Source organism: Cetorhinus maximus, chromosome 6 (genome assembly GCF_964194155.1).
Source record: "Cetorhinus maximus chromosome 6, sCetMax3.hap1.1, whole genome shotgun sequence".
NCBI classification, from domain to species: Eukaryota; Metazoa; Chordata; class Chondrichthyes; order Lamniformes; family Cetorhinidae; genus Cetorhinus; species Cetorhinus maximus.
Window position 1 is genome coordinate 107,648,585 of NC_135884.1, and position 17,070 is coordinate 107,665,654.

General features: G+C 44.4%; 1 protein-coding gene across 8 annotated transcripts in view; it reads left to right on the plus strand.

Moving 5' to 3' along the window:
- The window catches only part of rpgrip1l (RPGRIP1 like), a 300,654-nt gene that overhangs the window by 57,736 nt on the left and 225,848 nt on the right, over window positions 1–17,070 (plus strand). For 7 of the 8 annotated variants that reach the window (XM_078544267.1, XM_078544272.1, XM_078544269.1 and 4 more), the window contains 2 exons: window positions 6,207–6,312; window positions 7,790–7,933. In XM_078544267.1, the coding sequence (XP_078400393.1) occupies window positions 6,207–6,312; window positions 7,790–7,933 (250 nt within the window). Of the gene's footprint in view, window positions 1–6,206; window positions 6,313–7,789; window positions 7,934–17,070 lie in introns of those variants that run through there. The other variant, XM_078544275.1, reaches the window with a different exon arrangement.

Below are 17,070 nucleotides of genomic sequence, written 5' to 3' on the forward strand. Positions count from 1 at the left end.
ATTGTAGAGTCAAAAATTAGCACTTTATTTTTTAAAAAACATGTTGAAAGAAAACTGGTTTATTTTTAGTGGAAATTTTCCTATTTCAGGTACCCTGGGGCTTGATTTTAACTCCCAGCTGCAAATGCAGCAAGGCTAATGACATAATTGGAGCCCAATCTGTATATTTAAGGAGGGTCCCGCCAACTTAGCTGGGTGTCCTTGACACCTGCAATTTAAAATTGCATTCAGTCTGATCGGGACAGGAAATAAATGGGTAAGTCCTGGCAGGAGTGGGTGTTGGGGAGTTTAAAAACAACCTCCTCAGGTTGATATCTATAATACCATGAGCAGGAATAATATAATTTGGTACTGAATATGTCTCATGTGTACCCTACCCTACCCTCAGAGTGCTGCACAAGTATAAATTTTTCCATTTAGTATCCCAGCCATTCTGAGTGATATTGACAGTTTAATCCTGAAATCCCATGTAATTAGGACCTACATTGAGACCACCCAACCTCATTTCTGAATGGACCTTATGGTCAAGAAGCCCTCATTACTATAGAATCATATAGCAGAGAAGGAGCTCATTGGCCTGTGCCACCTCTTTGAAAGATCTACGGACTTGGTCATAAAACCTTGCTCTTCCCCCATAGCCCTGTGAATTAGCCTGCACCTCACAGTTAGACCATATGACGTAGGAGCAAAAGTAGGCCATTTGGCCCATTGAGTCTGATCCACCATTCAATGAAATCATGGCTGATCAGATAACCCTCAACTCTACTTTCCTGCCTTTTCCTCATAACCCTTGATTTCCTTACTGATTAAAAATCTGTCTATCTCAGTCTTGAATATACTTAACGACCCAGCCTCTATAGCCCTCTGCGATAAAGAATTCCACAGATTGACCACCCTCTGAGATTATGCCCTGCACATAAACGTATGTCACTACTAACAAACATAAGTGAGCCACATTACAAGCTCGACTGATTATCTTAAATTTGTGTTTGCAAAACCCAAAACAAAACACCTCCTGTTAGATGTAATTCCACAATTGGACAGCACTTGCTGAACAATCCTGGGTACGCTAATAGCTAAACTAACAAACAACTTAAGATAATCAGTCGAGCTTGTAATGTAGCTCATTTGCGCTTGCTAGAAGCAACATACATTTATACACAGGGACCTGTTCTCAACAAACAGAAGAAACATATTCAGTAAAATAAAAGTAAAATACTACAGATGCTGGAAATCAAAAAAAAAAACAAGGTGCTGGAAAAACAGCAGGCCTGGCAGTATCTGTGGACAGAGAAGCAGAGTTAACATTTCGAGTCCAATATTAAGAAGAGTCACGTTGGGCTCGAAACATTCACTCTGTTTCTCTCTCTCAGCAGGAATATGTTCAAGCCCTGTTTCTTTTTCGAATTACCAAGGAGCTTGGGGAATCTTGCTTTTTCCATGGCAACGTCAGAGTCAACTTGCCAACTAGTCAGCACCATTTTTCGTCTATAGTACAAATTTTTGTGATTGTTTGAAACTTGGCATTCTTGCGTTTATCCTGATGAGTGTAAGATAGAAGCTTTGGCAGTATGTCTCTTTTCAGATAAAATAACTAGTGATTTGTTATTCACGATGGCTCCAGGGCTGACAGTTGCTTTGTTAACCTCTACCTTGAAACATTATCCTAAATCATCCTTTACCCATTTCCCCCAATTTTCTTTCTTCCTTGCCAGAATCATGGGTGCATTTTAGCCAGAAGTACAAGTTCAAACTATAAGCTTAAAGTTATGTTTGTCGAAAACACTGTCCGTTCCCGACTTTGTTCTTTGTTTTCACTGTGCTCTGTTCAATGACTGGAGCTCTGTTCAAATCTAACTTTTTGGACAATTAGACTCTTATTGCAGCAGGATTGTACTGCTTTTCACAGTAAGACTCGATTGCTGATAGTCTGCTCTACTGCTTATTTTAAGTTTTAAAACCTTTTCTAGCCTACAACCCATCACCACCTACTGTTGTTAACTGCTGAACTTCTGACTACACTTCAATACACTTCTGGTTTCCCAGCTTTATTTTTCTGCTGTGTGGGTCCAAGATAAAATTTCACTATTTTCTGGGCCATAGTCCATTTCTCTGCTGGCTTCTGGACCTTATAGTGAGCTGCACCATCGCTGCCACTTTTGATCAAGACTATATTCTCTCTAGGGTCTTCTTGAGTTTAGTACTTTGTCTGCTTCTGCATCCTAAGTTTTCTGCTTCTCTGCTGGGAATTTTTCACGTTACGCTGAGCTAACTCTGATCTGTTCCTGTTGTTACGATCCCCGTAGAGATGGTTAATGCTTAAAAGATAAATTTGAAATCCCTGTTATTTACTGAAAGAATGCAACCGCAAGATTCCACAATTTAAAACAAATGAATTTTATTCTACAAGAATCAAGTAAAGCAAACACAAATAATTAAAGACTGTCTTATATTTTACACCAGAAAGAAGAATAAAACACAACCAAATATACAATAAACTAAAATCTTCAACTCATCCTTCCTGCTTCCACTATGACTCCCCTAGAAAGTCTCTGGCCATTTATCAGTTTCTTGAAAGTTATCCGTTTTCTTGTGACCAACTCCAAACCTTTTCACAGCTGCCTTGTAAGGTCTGGGATTTTTCAGCTCAAACCTAAACTTCATTTGCAATTCCTGCTCAATGACTTAAACAACTATTCTCCTGGACCATTGGAAAATTTTTATCCTTTACCTTCTGTCCTTCAAGTTCATGCACCCACCAACTTGGTTGATTCCAGCTCCAAGCCCAAACCCTTTTGACTTCTCCAAGATGAACAGCTTGCCTCTGACAAAGCATACACAGATAAACCCCACACAAAAGAGAAGTTCCCTGCAACCTATCTCCATGGCAACTTGGAATACCTAGGATGTTTCAAACAGAAATTTAAACTAATAGCCTTTTACTTTCAAAACAACCCACTTGATTCTATAAACACATGGCTAATTTATATCTCTAATGGAGTTAGCAACACTTTTTTTCCAGGCTTGCTGGTTCCATCAAGAAATCCCCTTGTTTACAAAGGTGCTTTTAGCTATTTTGATCTTGGAACGACACATATAATCTAAATTCGTTATTGAAGTAACTGTAGGCCTCCTTTCCCTAACAAAAGTTCAAAGCTCTATTATTTAAGTTTTCTCACTTCCAACCCTGACTTTATTAGCTCTGTTAATTAAAGAGGGCGTTAGTACTGTAGTGAGAGATGACCTTAGTTCTAAAGATCAAGACATAGAATCAGTTTGGGTGGAACTAAGAAACAGCAAGAGGCAAAAAACATTAGTGGGAGTGTTTATAGGCCACCAAACACAATGGTAATATAGATCACAGTATAAATTAGGAAATTAGAGGTACGTGTAACATGAGTAATACAGTAATGATGGGGGACTTCAATCTCTTTATATACTGGGTAATTATATACTAATTAGCACTAATGCTGTGGAGGACTAAATTCTCCAAATGTGTATGAGACAGTTTCCTAGAATAGTATCTTGAGGAATCAACTAGCGAACAAGCTATCTTAGATCTAGCATTGTGCAATGAAAAGGGGATAATTAATCTTGCTGTAAAGGAACCTTTAGGAAAGAGTGACCATAATATGATAGAATTTTACATAAAGTTTGAAAATGATATAGTTCAATCAGAAGCTAGGGTCTTAAATCTAAACAAAGAAAACTATGAAGGAATCAGGGCAAATTGGCTATGGTAGAATGGGGAAGTTCATTAAAAGGTATGGTGGTAGGCAGGCAATTTCTGTCATTTAAAGAATTGATACATGGTTTACAACAAATTTACATTCCTTTGAGGCACAAAAATCCATCAGGAAAGGTGATCTAACAAGAGAAGCTAAAATTGTATTAAATCAAAGGAAGAGGTTTGTAAAGTTGCCAATGCAAGTAGTAAGCCTGAGGATTGCGACCACTTTAGAATGCAGCAAAGGAGGACCAAGAAATTGATAAAGAGAAAATAGAATAAAAAAATTAAACTAGCAAGGAACATAAAAACAGACTCTAAAAGCTTCTATGGTTTTGTAAAAAGGAAAAGATTAGCAAAGACAAATGTGGGCCCATTACAAGCAAAGACAGATGAATTTTTTTATTCTTTCACGGGACGTGAGTGTAGCTGGCTAGGCCAGCGTTTTTATTGCCCATCCCAGAGAATAAGGAAATAGCAGAGAAACTAAACAAATACGTCGGCTGGGATTTTCTGGTGGGACCTGCTGGAGGTCTTGCGGCGGGCTACCAAGAAACCCATTGTCTCTCAGTACGACTGAAAGGTCCCAGCAGTGGGCAAGGCTGGAAAATCCAGCCTTTGTGTCTGTCTTCACAGAAGATGGTACAAAAAGCCTTCCAGGAATGCTGGAGAACCAAGACATGGGTGAGAATTGAGGAACTGAAAGAAAGTTATATTAGTAAAAATGTAGTACCGTAGAAATTAATAGGTGTTGATAAATCCCCTGGACCTGATGATATTGATCCCAGAGGGCTGAAGGAGGTGGCTGATCCCAGAGAGTTGAAGGAGGTGGCTGTAGAGATAATGGAAGCGTTGGTGGTCATCTTCCAAAATTCTATAGATTCTGGGACAGTTTCTGTAGATCGGAAGGTAGCGAATGTAATCCCACTATTTATGAAAGGAGGGAGAGAGAGAAAATGGGAAAGTACAGACCTGTTAGCGTGACATCAGTAGGAGGAAAACTGCTAGAATCTTTTATAAAAGATGTAATAACTGGACACTTAGAAAATAAGGGTAGGATTGGGCAGAATTAACATTAATTTATGAAAAGGAAATCATGTTTGACAAAGTTTTTTGAGGATGTAAGTAGCAGAAGAGTTAAGGGAGGACCAGTGGATGTGGCGTATTTGCATTTTTCAGAAGGCTTTTGATAAGCTCCCACACAGGAGGTTAACAACAAAATTAGAGCACATGGGATTAGGGGTAATATACTGGCATGAATTGAGAATTGGTTAATGGACAGAAAACAGTAGGAATAAATGGGTCATTCTCAGGTTGGCAGGCTGTGACCAGAAGGGTACCTCGAAACTAATTCCTGGGATGGAGGGATTGTCCTATGTGGAAAGATTAAAACGACTGGACCTTTATTCTCTGGAGTTTAGAATGGAGTTGAAAATGCAGGAAGGATGTTTCCCCTGGCTGTTGTTGGGGGGGTCTCGGACCAAAGGGCACAGTCCCAGAATGAGGAGGAATTTCTTCTCTCAGAGGGTGGTGAATCTTTGGAATCCTTTGCCCTAAAGGGCTGTGGAGGCTCAGCCATTAGTATGTTCAAGACTGAGATCGATAGATTTCTGCATATTAAAAACATCAAGGAATATGGGGATAGTGCAGGAAAATGGTGTTGAAGCAGAAGATTGGCCATGATCTCATCGAATGGTGGAGCAGGCTTGAAAGACTGAATAGCCTACTCCTGTTCCTATTTCTTATGTTTTTATTAACTTAAGAACATAATTGGTTACCTTTTGAACTGTAATAACCCCAGGTCTGTTAACCAGTTTCTCAACCAAGTATTTCCATTTACCTTACATGTAACATTTTAATTCCTAAAACTAAAAGTTATGCCTCTAAACCACATGAATAATGGAATCAGATTTTCGCAACACTCCTGGTTCCCACCCTATTTCTGAATTCTGCTTCATTGCTACCACACAATCTTGGTTTTGCAGCTTTTTCCTTGCTTCTCATTGTTGGTAATTCAATCAGCTTGATGCTGGATCCGCTGGTGTGCAGTGCAAATCACCAAGGACTTTGAAGAAACAATTTCAATACTTAGTCCAACAGCATTTTAATCACCTTTCACCCTCGTGCTTTTTAAAACTTATGTAAATACACTTTGCTTTAAAATTGTACATTTCAATGTGACTACTTTGCAAATATGTGGAAAAGTTATCAAAAATTCCAAAAAGTGACAAGGTAATACAAGTAACTTTTTTTTTGCAAAAATCATTGCCTTTCATCTGGCACTAAATATTTTCAGACCAGTTCCAATACTTTTACCCTGTAAAACCTAGCAATTCATCCCAAATTAAACACTTTTTTGTTAGCCATACTATCAGTTTGTGATTGATGGAAACAATATGATACAAAACCTCCCATAACTAAACCTATGTTTTGCTTATTTTGTTGATATCATTTTAATCTTATGTATGATTTTTTTTAGGTATCAGAGTTCAAGATCCAGAGTTGACAACAAGGTCTACCCAACCTTTGCTTCCCAGATATGGACATAGCTTGCTTGAAGATGCCAGGGCTGAAGTGCGAAATCTGTAAGACTCTCTTACTATACTATGTCTCTCCACTGTTGTCCAGGTTGTCCAGAAAGAGTATTTCACCATTCTTCTGACTCTACTGAAGATTCATGACATTGCTCCTCTACTTTATGCATCCCCAGTTGCTTTCTGTTCCTCCTGCTTTATTTGCTGCCATTACAGGGTACCTTTTTTCTCATACCCCTTACTTTTCATTATTATTTTTGTATATGTGAATCATAATTATCTCTTATTCTGCTTAACATTGAGGTACATGGAATCAGAAGTAGATTTCAAATTGTTTTCCTTAACATCCATTTTTTACTTTGCCAAACAATCGACCTATGAACTTAAGAAATACTTAATTCTGTTTTGGCTGAGTAAACTCAAGGCATAATTCTTACAAATCATTATATTTGAAATTTTTATAACATAGCGGTCTAAGATTTGGATTGGAACCAGTTAGGACACTTGCTTATCCACCGTTACTTAATCAATTGGTCTACTATGTGTTCTATAAGGTAACATAATGAGCCAGTTCCAGAACTTATCAAATAAAGTCACACACTTTGTAATATTATGGTGAAATACTAAAGTAATTTGGTGTTTATTAAATTTGCTTGTATTTATATAATAAATAATCTTGTGCTTGCACATTTACTTCCTGTTGTCATATTTTTGGCCATATTTATATATTCATTACAATGTCCAAATTTACCATTAAGTTTTCCTTTGTCAACTTTCACCAAAGTTGATGATAATCCAATGGAATCATTCAATGCTTCCTGAAAAAGAGTTAGCTATTTTTGCCCTTGGCAACTAACATTTCTGGTATCCAAAACAAGGTTTTGAAAAAATTAAGGATTTTTCTTGATGACTTCAGGTTCTGGCAAATGCTTGGGCATTAACTGGATATTTTTGCCCCGAGCATTTTCTGTTTTTGTTTCAGATTTCCAGCATCAGCAGTATTTTGCTTTTATCTTAATTAATCCTAATTGGTTTTATTTAAAAGGATCAATTCAGTTTTGAAATCAAATATCTTCCAATTAACCCTTTTGATTTGTTGACTCCATTACTAACATTGGTGAAATGGAGTGGAAAAGGAAGAGAGAGGGACAGGCAAAAAGAGACAGATAGACAAATAGAGTTTTTTTGCTTCATCCTAATTTGAATTCTTTAAAAATGTTGCATTTTGAAAGAAAATAGAAGACCTCCAATTATCCTGATTATCAGCTGTATTGTTGATAGTTAGGAGATATAAGCATTCTAATGACTGACTGATATGTCAGAGACATGGCCCCCAATATTACTGCCATTGATTTCAATGCCTTTTATACCATTTTTCATCCTACTAATTTGTTAACTTCTGAATAACATACTTGGCTAATTTAATTTTGTTTTGAAAATATTAAGTCATCTGCAGCATAATCATAATGTGTTTCATCAGAATCAGTTGTCATGCACATTAATTAATGTTTTCTGATATGATCTTTAGGGAGAATTGCATTGAGTCCCAGAAGATGCAGATGGAAGAGATGGAGCAAACTGTTGAGATACTGAGAGAACAGATTAGGAAGAAGGATAAAGAATATGAGGAGTCTCTTCTGCATCTCAGAGAGCACCAGGCAACAGGACAGAGGTAAAAAAAAAGTTGTGCTCTTTTTCAGCTCTTGAGACAGTTGAACTGTTCTGTTGAAGGGTCATGAGGACTCAAAACGTCAACTGTGCTCCACTCCGTCGATGCTGCCAGACCTGCTGAGTTTTTCCAGGTATTTCTGTTTTTGTTTTATTTTCTAATTGCAGGTTGTAAGACAATGGCCGGACTTTGTGGTCATCAGCAAAGTGATGTAGCTCACCACTGACCTTTTAAAAAAGCTACCCAAAAAGATCTAGCAATTTCTATGGAGTGGATTTCCCCTTTCTCAATATGAGTTGAGCACCAAGCAAAGGTGTCCAGCAACAGTCATGTCGTCAGTAGGATAAGTAGCCAATTACAGGAGTTATTCTCACAGACAGCAAACCAAACAGTAAAATGTATTGATTAATCCTTAACTTTTTTAATATCAGAGAACAAAACAAACAGCAGGGTCATACCCATGGGATTAAAGTAGAAATTGAAATATCATAAACTTAAAAAATAGCATTTAAAATTCCATATAATTTTGAAAATAATGGAGCAAATTGACATTCCATAAATATAATATAGTTTTTCAGGGCCAGAAAGGCTTTTTAGCAGTAATAATGAACTTAGTATACTGTTAAAAACCCAGCTACACCTGATTCAACAGTGAGACTAATGGCGTAAAAGTTCTCATTAACAGCGCTTACTATGGAGAAATATAGGATCACTGACAGCAACTTCTGGACTTCTGCATTTAACTGCACATCTGTAGAGTGATGGGCTAAGATTTTCAGAATGGCAAGGTTTCCCATACCGACACCTGAAGAATTGGTGGAGAACACATCCTTGCTGATACTGGCTGTCCAGCAGCTATTTAGTGCTCCAACGAGCGTTGCTTGTCTAGAGGTGGGACTTCTGCCCCTCAGTCAGGAACAAGTCCCGCCTCAGAGAGCTGCCAGCTATTTCTCTAGTCCCAGCGACAGTGAACAGAACTCTGACTATAAGAAGTCCCCAGAGTCTACAAAAAGTCCCCAGAGTCCTTGACCAGGTAAGTATTGGGGTCTCAGGGAGGGGAGGTGAGGCCCGAGGGGCTGGGAAGAAGAGTAGTTGGGGGTGTTGCTGGAGAGACCAAGAAAGAGGGAACACCCACGGAGCAGACTTTGTGGGGTGGTGCCAAATGTTGCAAGGAAGCCAATGATGGAGGCCTTATTCCCCTTCCCACTCAAGCCCTGAGCAGGATCACTTTCCAGGTTTCCCCCCTGCCCCTGGAACCCCTCCTACCAGCCTCAAAATTGAGGCGAGGCAGGAAACAGCCCTTAAGTGATCATTAAGTGGCCAATAAGGGCTTCAACTGGGGCAAGGGTAGGCGTGCCAGCCTAGGCCTCACCCGCCCCACCGTAAAACTGTGGTGAGGTCGGTGCGGGCAGGAGCTCGGTGGGAAGGCTATCTGAACAATTTTACGGGCCCCCAACCAGGAACATAAAATTCTGCCTGTAGTTTCACCATATATCACCGTAAAATCCGGATCAATAATTGTATATGGTAACAGTAGTTTAGAATAGTTGTTTTTATAATTTGTTTAGTTTAGTGTTTAATAAAAACTTGCAGTATTACGTCTGATAAAGCTGCCAGAATTCAGTTTCTCTAGCACAATATAGTAGTCAATAAAACCCACAATGGTCAACGAATCATTGAGAGTAATTATTTTCCCAGTTTTGAAGTAAAAACATTCTCAAGCAGTTAAATCCCCTGCTTTTGAAATAAGTTCTACAATTTATTCCTGTTGGCTTAGTTTAAAATCGATATTCATTTAAAAGAAACTTCTGTTTTTGCTGATGTTAGGTTTTTAAAAAATGTCACTGCTTGTTTATAATAAAATCCCAGCCTGAATAAAATTAACATCTGTAGCTTCTGATTCAATGTTAATTAGTTGTTATGCAGTAAGTATTTTGCATGTGCCTGAAAGGTGCTACAAATAGGCAGTTTAAATCATATTCATTTTCATGATTATTCACTGTTTACCAAAGCCAAAAAACAGGATGTTAATAAATGAATCATGTGGAATGGAGTCTACTTAAATTTAGTAAATGAACAAAACCTTTTTGTGATGCCATATGGTAACCTTGGTGATGTCATCCTGAAATTTAGTTCACACAATTATATTTGAATCTCATTTGTGATTAATTCAAACTCAGTCCCTTTCATTGGATGAATTCACTCATTCTCAGCCAGCAGCTATTTGAGCAGTCCAACTCAGATGAGCAGAATTATTTCCATTTCAGAGAAGTAGTTGAAGGGCATCTGCAACACAGAAATCATATAGAAGTCTACAAACCAAATCATTCACCTTGTCAACTGAAGAAAGACTTGCCTTTATATAGTGCCTTTCACAACCTCAGGCTGCCCAAAAGAGCTTTACAGCCAATGAAATACTTTTGAAGCTTAAGCACTGATGCAATGTAGAAAATACAGCAGCCAATTGACGTGCAACAAGGTCCCACAAACAGCACTATGATAATGGCCAGATAATCTGTCTTAGTGATGGTGGCTGTGGGATATGTTTTGACCAGGAAATGGGAGAACTCTGCTGCTGTTCTCAGAACAAGTGCCATGAAATCACTTAACTCTGTCCTCTGGGGCCTCAGTTTCATGTCTCATTTGAAAGTCAGCACTTTGGACTGTGCAACTTTCCCTCAGTTCTGCACTAGAGTGACAATCTAGATTTAGTGCTCACGTCTCTGTAGTGGAAATTGAGAAGGAATGTGGACGATAACAGTGGGGCAAACATGGGGAGAGAATCCTTCAATTTCAAAAGCCAGAGCCAGGTAATATACAACTAAGACTAGTAAGACTAGTAAAGTGGGAAGATCAAAAGTTACCTAAATATCCAATATGTTTGATATAATTAAGCAATTTTAAATCTTGGGATTAATCATTATCTGTTTATAAGAGTGAAAAGCATTTTTCCACGCTCGATAATAATCATGAAATAACCAGATTATTGTCCTCCAGTCTAGCCTATGTGTGAGTCCAGATCTTGACTCTTAACTGCTCTCTGAAGTGGCCTAGCTAGCCTTGCCAGCAATGCTCACATCCCACACCCTTGCTGGTGGCGGGTGTGATAGGTGGCATGCGCAGAAAATATGGCACGACCTGCTTCACGACGGCATGAAGGCAGGTGGTGATCATCCACCGACGGGCCGCATTTCCCGCCATCGGTCGGCAGGGAGCTAATTGTTATACGTTAGCATATAATTAAAAGGCCATCCCGCCGGGCTCTTGGTACCCCGCTGTATCATCTGTCCACATCAGCGGGAAAGCACGCCGACGTGTTTCACAACAGCACGCAGACAACGTGCACTTGGCGGCTTTCACTTTGGGGGAACTGGGGTGAGTGAGCAGCAGCGTTCTCCACAGCTCACCCATTGTTTACAGGCCTCAGGGGCGCCGGGGGGGTAGGGGTAACTGATGCCTGGCCCTGGAGGCGACTGCTGAGAGGGGCGGGGGATGTCAAATGCTGTCCTGGCACTGCATCCTGTGCACAGGCAATCAAGGCAGGGGTCAGAATAAACGAGGGAAGTGGCCACGCATTAAGGACAAAGATAAAAACAAAAAGCTAAAAGCTACTGCGGATGCTGGAAATCCAAAACAAAATAAAAACAGAATTACCTGGAAAAACTCAGCAAGTCTGGCAGCATCGGTGGAGAAGAAATCAGTCAACGTTTCGAGCCCTCATGGCCCTTCAGCAGAACTGAAGCATAGTTTCAACAAGGGAGAAATATAAATTGGTTTAAGGTGGGTGGGGGGGGAAGAGACACATTGAGGGTGTGGTGTGAGCAGATAATCAAAAGATGTCAGAGACAAAAGGGTCAAAGAGGTGTTGAAGGTGGTGGTCTTTGTCTGAGAAAAGTGCTAATTAAGAATGCAAGACAGCCCACCCCCACTAGAGCTGTACTTTGAATATCCTGTCTTGCATTCTTAATTAGCACTTTTCTCAGACAAAGACCACCACCTTCAACACCTCTTTGACCCTTTTGTCTCTGACATCTTTTGATTATCTGCTCACACCACACCCTCAATGTGTCTCTTCCCCCCCACCCACCTTAAACCAATTTATATTTCTCCCTTGTTGAAACTATGCTTCAGTTCTGCTGAAGGGCCATGAGGGCTCGAAACGTTGACTGATTTCTTCTCCACCGATGCTGCCAGACTTGCTGAGTTTTTCCAGGTAATTCTGTTTTTATTACGCATTAAGGACACCTGTATAAACTGCCATGCCTCTGCAACTAAGACAGATCAGGCGCAGCCACAGTGATATGATTGGGGTCAGGCACCTAGCCTGCCCGCCTATGCAAGCAACACAGAGGCACCAAAGGACCACCAAGCACTCCATACCTTACCCCAACCCCCCTCCCGGCACAGACTTCGAGTTCTCCACCACTTTATTGGACCCCAGAGCAGTTGAACTGCACATGTTGTACAATATCTTTGCTAACGCTGGCCATGTAGCAGTCACTGCTGGAGGTGCTCACTGCGCCTTGCAATCTCAGCATTCTGGTTTGGACTAGTGTCCCCCATGTCGCAGGTTGACAGGGCAGCCATGCAGCGCACTCATTTCTGGCCATTGAGGGGTGACCAGCACTCTGCGGGAAGCGTTAAGGGACTGTCACACAGGGCCAGGAAAGGTGCTAAGAACAACCATGATAACCACATCTCCCTCCCTTTCATGCTGTAGGAGGATCACATCAGGATCATGGATCCTGGTGACCTACCTGTATGCCTGGTGGCCTACAGAGATCATAGAAATTGGAGGAGAGAGCGACTGAGGCACCTGGCCGCACAAATGCAGGAGCAGCAACCTCATGAAGAAGAGACAGCAGGGGCTCCTGCACATGCTGCCCAGGAACAATAGCAAGCTGTGGCTGGTCAGCGCCTAGCAACACCCAGGGTCTATAGACGCCACCTGCGATTCCTGCAGATGACTGAGAACCAGTGACGCCGACGACTGTGCATGTCTAGGGACCTGGTGGCTCACATCTGCCATTTAGTGCAGGGCTTGGCGCCAAGGAGACATGGAGGGCATCCACTGCCAGTGGCTGTGAAAGTGACTGCGGTGCTCACTTTCTCTGCTATGGCTCCTTTCAGGGCTCCACAGGTGACCTCTGTGGGATTTCACAATCTGCCGCCCACAAATGCATCCGAGGTCACAGATGCCATCTTCTCCTTGGCGCACAAATTTGTGCATTTCACCCGGGACCGGGACAACCAGGATGCAAGGGCCATTGGATTCGCCCTGATCTCTGGATTCCCACAGGTGCAGGGCGCGATTGACTGCACTTCTGTGGCACCCAGGTCTCCATCGCTACACTCAGTGGACTTCAACTGCAAGGGCTTCCACTCATTGAATGTGCATCTGGTATGCGAACACCAGAAACGCATCCTGCAGGTATGCACACGGTTTCCAGGGAGTGTGCACTACGCCTACATCCTGAGTCGCTGGTAGATCCCTGCAGTCTTCCAGCGTCCACAGAGGCTGTAGGTTTGGCTCCTTGGGGGCAAGGGCTACCTACAGAGGCCGTGGCTGCTGACACCTATGGGGCGGCCTCAGACTGCAGCAGAACGACGCTGTAATGAGGCTCATGCAGCAGCTCGCAACTTGGTGGAGCAGACCATCGGGATGCTGAAGATGTGGTTGTGGTGCCTGGACCAGTCTGGTGGAGCTCTGCAATACAGTCTGCAGAGAATGTCACGCATCGTCATCATCTGCTGCACCCTTTACAACCTGGTGCTACAATGGGGAGAGGATCTGGCTGAGGAGGAGGTGAAGGAGCTGCACGTCTCTTCCGATGAGGGTGAGGGGGTCCTCGGTGGTAACAATGACAGGGATGAGGCTCTTGCACTGGCTAGATGAGGCAGGCGCACTCGGGAGGCCCTCATAGCTGCCAGATTTGTGGAAGATGATGACGGCATGCAGTGAGGTGTCCCTGTAGATCCTCAAATCGCAGTTGTGAACGTTTGACTCCAGTCTGGCTTATTGCAGCACCAGTACCCTCTGTGAGAATGCTCCTATCATGGAGATGCAGTGGAGGCCCTAATAGTTGCTTGATCACAGGAAGATGATGACAACATGCAGTGATCTTCACATAGCCTCTGAGAATGTCTGACTCCTGTCTGGCCGAGGGCAGCTTGCGTGCGCTCCATGATCAGGGCCATCTCAGAGACGCAGCCATGAAACTTTCGACACATCTGATGTTGTGTCTACCTTCAGTACCTCAGCCCTTAAGGAGCTGGTGCACAGCATCACTGGTCACAGATGCTGGTGTGATGGGGCCCAGCCCCACCTTAAAGGTGCTGAGAGCACACAGGGAGTATGAGAGAACTCTGTGGTGCCAGCCCACTACATTCTGGCAGCAATGACCAGCACCGCCAAGGTGCGGGCATTGTGAGGCTGGACCATCACTGTGGTCTGAAGGCTGCACAGAGCACAGGGAAGAGGTCCTGGACTGAGACACCTGCCTTTCATCTTGTGCAGAAAGGCTTCACATCTGAGTGACAAGAACACTGTTCATCAGAACAAGGAGCCACAGGCAGGGTGACATTCTTAGGAGTTTATTGACAATAGTGAACAGTATGTACAAGTGATTAACACCTGTGCCCAGACTGCTTCCTGATTGGTCTCAGTTGCAGCTTGTTTCTGCTCAGCTGTGTGCTGTTGCTGTGGTTGTGCTTGGTGCTGACTGTGGCTGTTGCTGTTCTGGGATTTCCTGTGGCTGTTCTTGCTGCTGCTGTATTCCTGTGGCTGTTCCTGCTGCTCCTGTATCCTGTGGCTGTTCTTGCTGCTCCTGTATCCTGTGGCTGTTCCTGCTGCTGCTGTATTCCTGTGGCTGTTCCTGCTGCTGCTGTATTCCTGTGGCTGTTCCTGCTGCTGCTGTATTCCTGTGGCTGTTCCTGCTGCTGCTGTATTCCTGTGGCTGTTCTTGCTGCTGCTGTATTCCTGTGGCTGTTCTTGCTGCTCCTGTATCCTGTGGCTGTTCCTGCTGCTGCTGTATTCCTGTGGCTGTTACTGCTGCTGCTATATCCCTGTGGCTATTATTGTGTTGCTGTCTTCCTTCAAGCCGCCTTCCACCCTCTGTGTTGCTGGGGACCTGGAGCTTGCAGGCCCTGAGGCCTGGAGGAGAGAGAGCGAGAGAGAGAGGAGGTGCTGCTGCTGCTGCTGCAGGACAGGGAGGCCAGGAGACCAGGGCTTTTTGGTTTAACATCCGAGCTGGGTGCCTGGACTTTTGTTCGGCTGGGGCTAAAGACAGCTGTGTGTTTTGTAGGGGGAGGAAAGAAGACCGCTGTGGAGACTTGGGGGAGAAGGGGTGTGTGTGTTGTTTAAGAAATTGCCACCACCCACTGCCCCCCTCGCTCTGAGCATGTCTGAGCCCAGTTAGCTAGTGCTGCCTGGTGAAGAGGGACGGGGCTGATTCCTGTGTGCCAGGCAGTACCGGCTGCCTGGTGAAGACATCGCTCTCCCACTACGGGAAGAACATCGAGGCCCCCACCCACACTCCACTCCACCAAGTGACACCACCTACCCTTTACCCTTTCCATCCTGTGTCTCCTTGTCCTTTACCCCTCTTGCTCCTCTCTCTGTTTCTGCCATCCCAGAGATGGAGGTTGTACCATCTTTTTCCCCTCCCCCAGGGTGGGATATTGCTGAATATAGAGCCCGGGGTGGGTGTGGCTCAACCCCCTAATGCTGCGACAGGAGCCCCTGTATCCGAACCTTCGCAGGTGACTGTAGAGGCGGTGCTATCACCGGTGGCGGGGCACCCCAAGAAAACATATGCGGGTGCAGCTGCTGCTGCTCCCACAGCCTGGTCACTTTTCCGCCTCCTCACCAAGGCCCTGGGGGTGAAGAGCTACACCCACCCCGAAATGACGATTGAGGCCTGCATAAATGTTATGGCTAGGGTTGTCGGCCCCTCAGCCGTAGTTGCCACCTCGAAAATGTACAGCAAAGCCATAGTTTTCTTGAAGTCAGAGTGAGCAGTGCACCTGGCCCTAGAAAAGGGGCTTACTGTGGGTGGTGCGTTTCTGGCAGTGGACCCCTTGGAGGCCACCGCCCAGAGGATAATACTTTCCAATGTCCCGCCCTTTGTCCCCAGTGAGCTCCTCCTCCCCCACCTACATCAACTGGGGGAGGTTAGGTTAGGTCAGGGGATCCCGCTCGGCCTCAAGGATGCGGCCCTCCGACACGTGCATTCCTTCCGGCGCCAGGTTTTTGTCAGTGTGGCTGACAAGTGTACTGAGGGGGTTTTTACTCTGGAGTTCAAGGGGGCTGCCAACAGGGTCTTCTGGACTGTGGATGGCGTACGGTGCCATGTCTGCAAGAACTGGCCGCCGCCAAGGCTGCCAGCACCATCCAGAAAGCCTCAGCTGGCACCACCACTCCTCCCTCCACCACCACTCCATCTTCCTCCCCATAAGGGGAGGTGCTGCCGGCAGCCACCGCCATCTCGACTGCCGATAAGACAGGGGGGAGAGAGCCCATGCCATAGAAAGGCGCGGAGGAAGACCTGCCGCCTGGAGGCCCACCCCCGCCAGACCCACCAAACCCACCCTGATCCGTACACCCTGAAAACATTGGCTCAGGGATAATAACATCATCCGGCCCCAGCGACGTCATGCTCCCAGGCCCGTGTGCATCTCAGTGCCATGTGCTGGGCCTGGCGTCATCCCCACGCAGATTCCTGGGTCCGGCGGTGGTGGGGTACGTAAACCCCGAGCCAGTGGTCCTATTAAAGAGGGTGGACCTGCCTAAACCCCAGAGTGTGTCCGGAGGGGCTGTACGAGGCGGTGGGGCCCTCGCAGATGGAGGTCTCCCCAGCCTACCCCGGAAGAGAAGCCACCCCTCAGAGGGGAGGGACCTCATGACTTGTGAGGTCGGATGTGTCACCACCCCCAGTGAAGTGGTGGTGGCGCTTCCGCCCTGTAAGTCCTCCATCTGACCTTTGGGGGGAGCTGAAACCCCCGTGCCCTTGCTGCAGTCCCCTGAACAGGGCACCTTGGGGGTTGGTGAAGATATCGCCCTTGCATTGGTGCCCCACCCTGACCCACATTGTACCCCTGAAGTGTCGCCAGGGGATTGTGGCAGTCCCTTCATGTCCCCG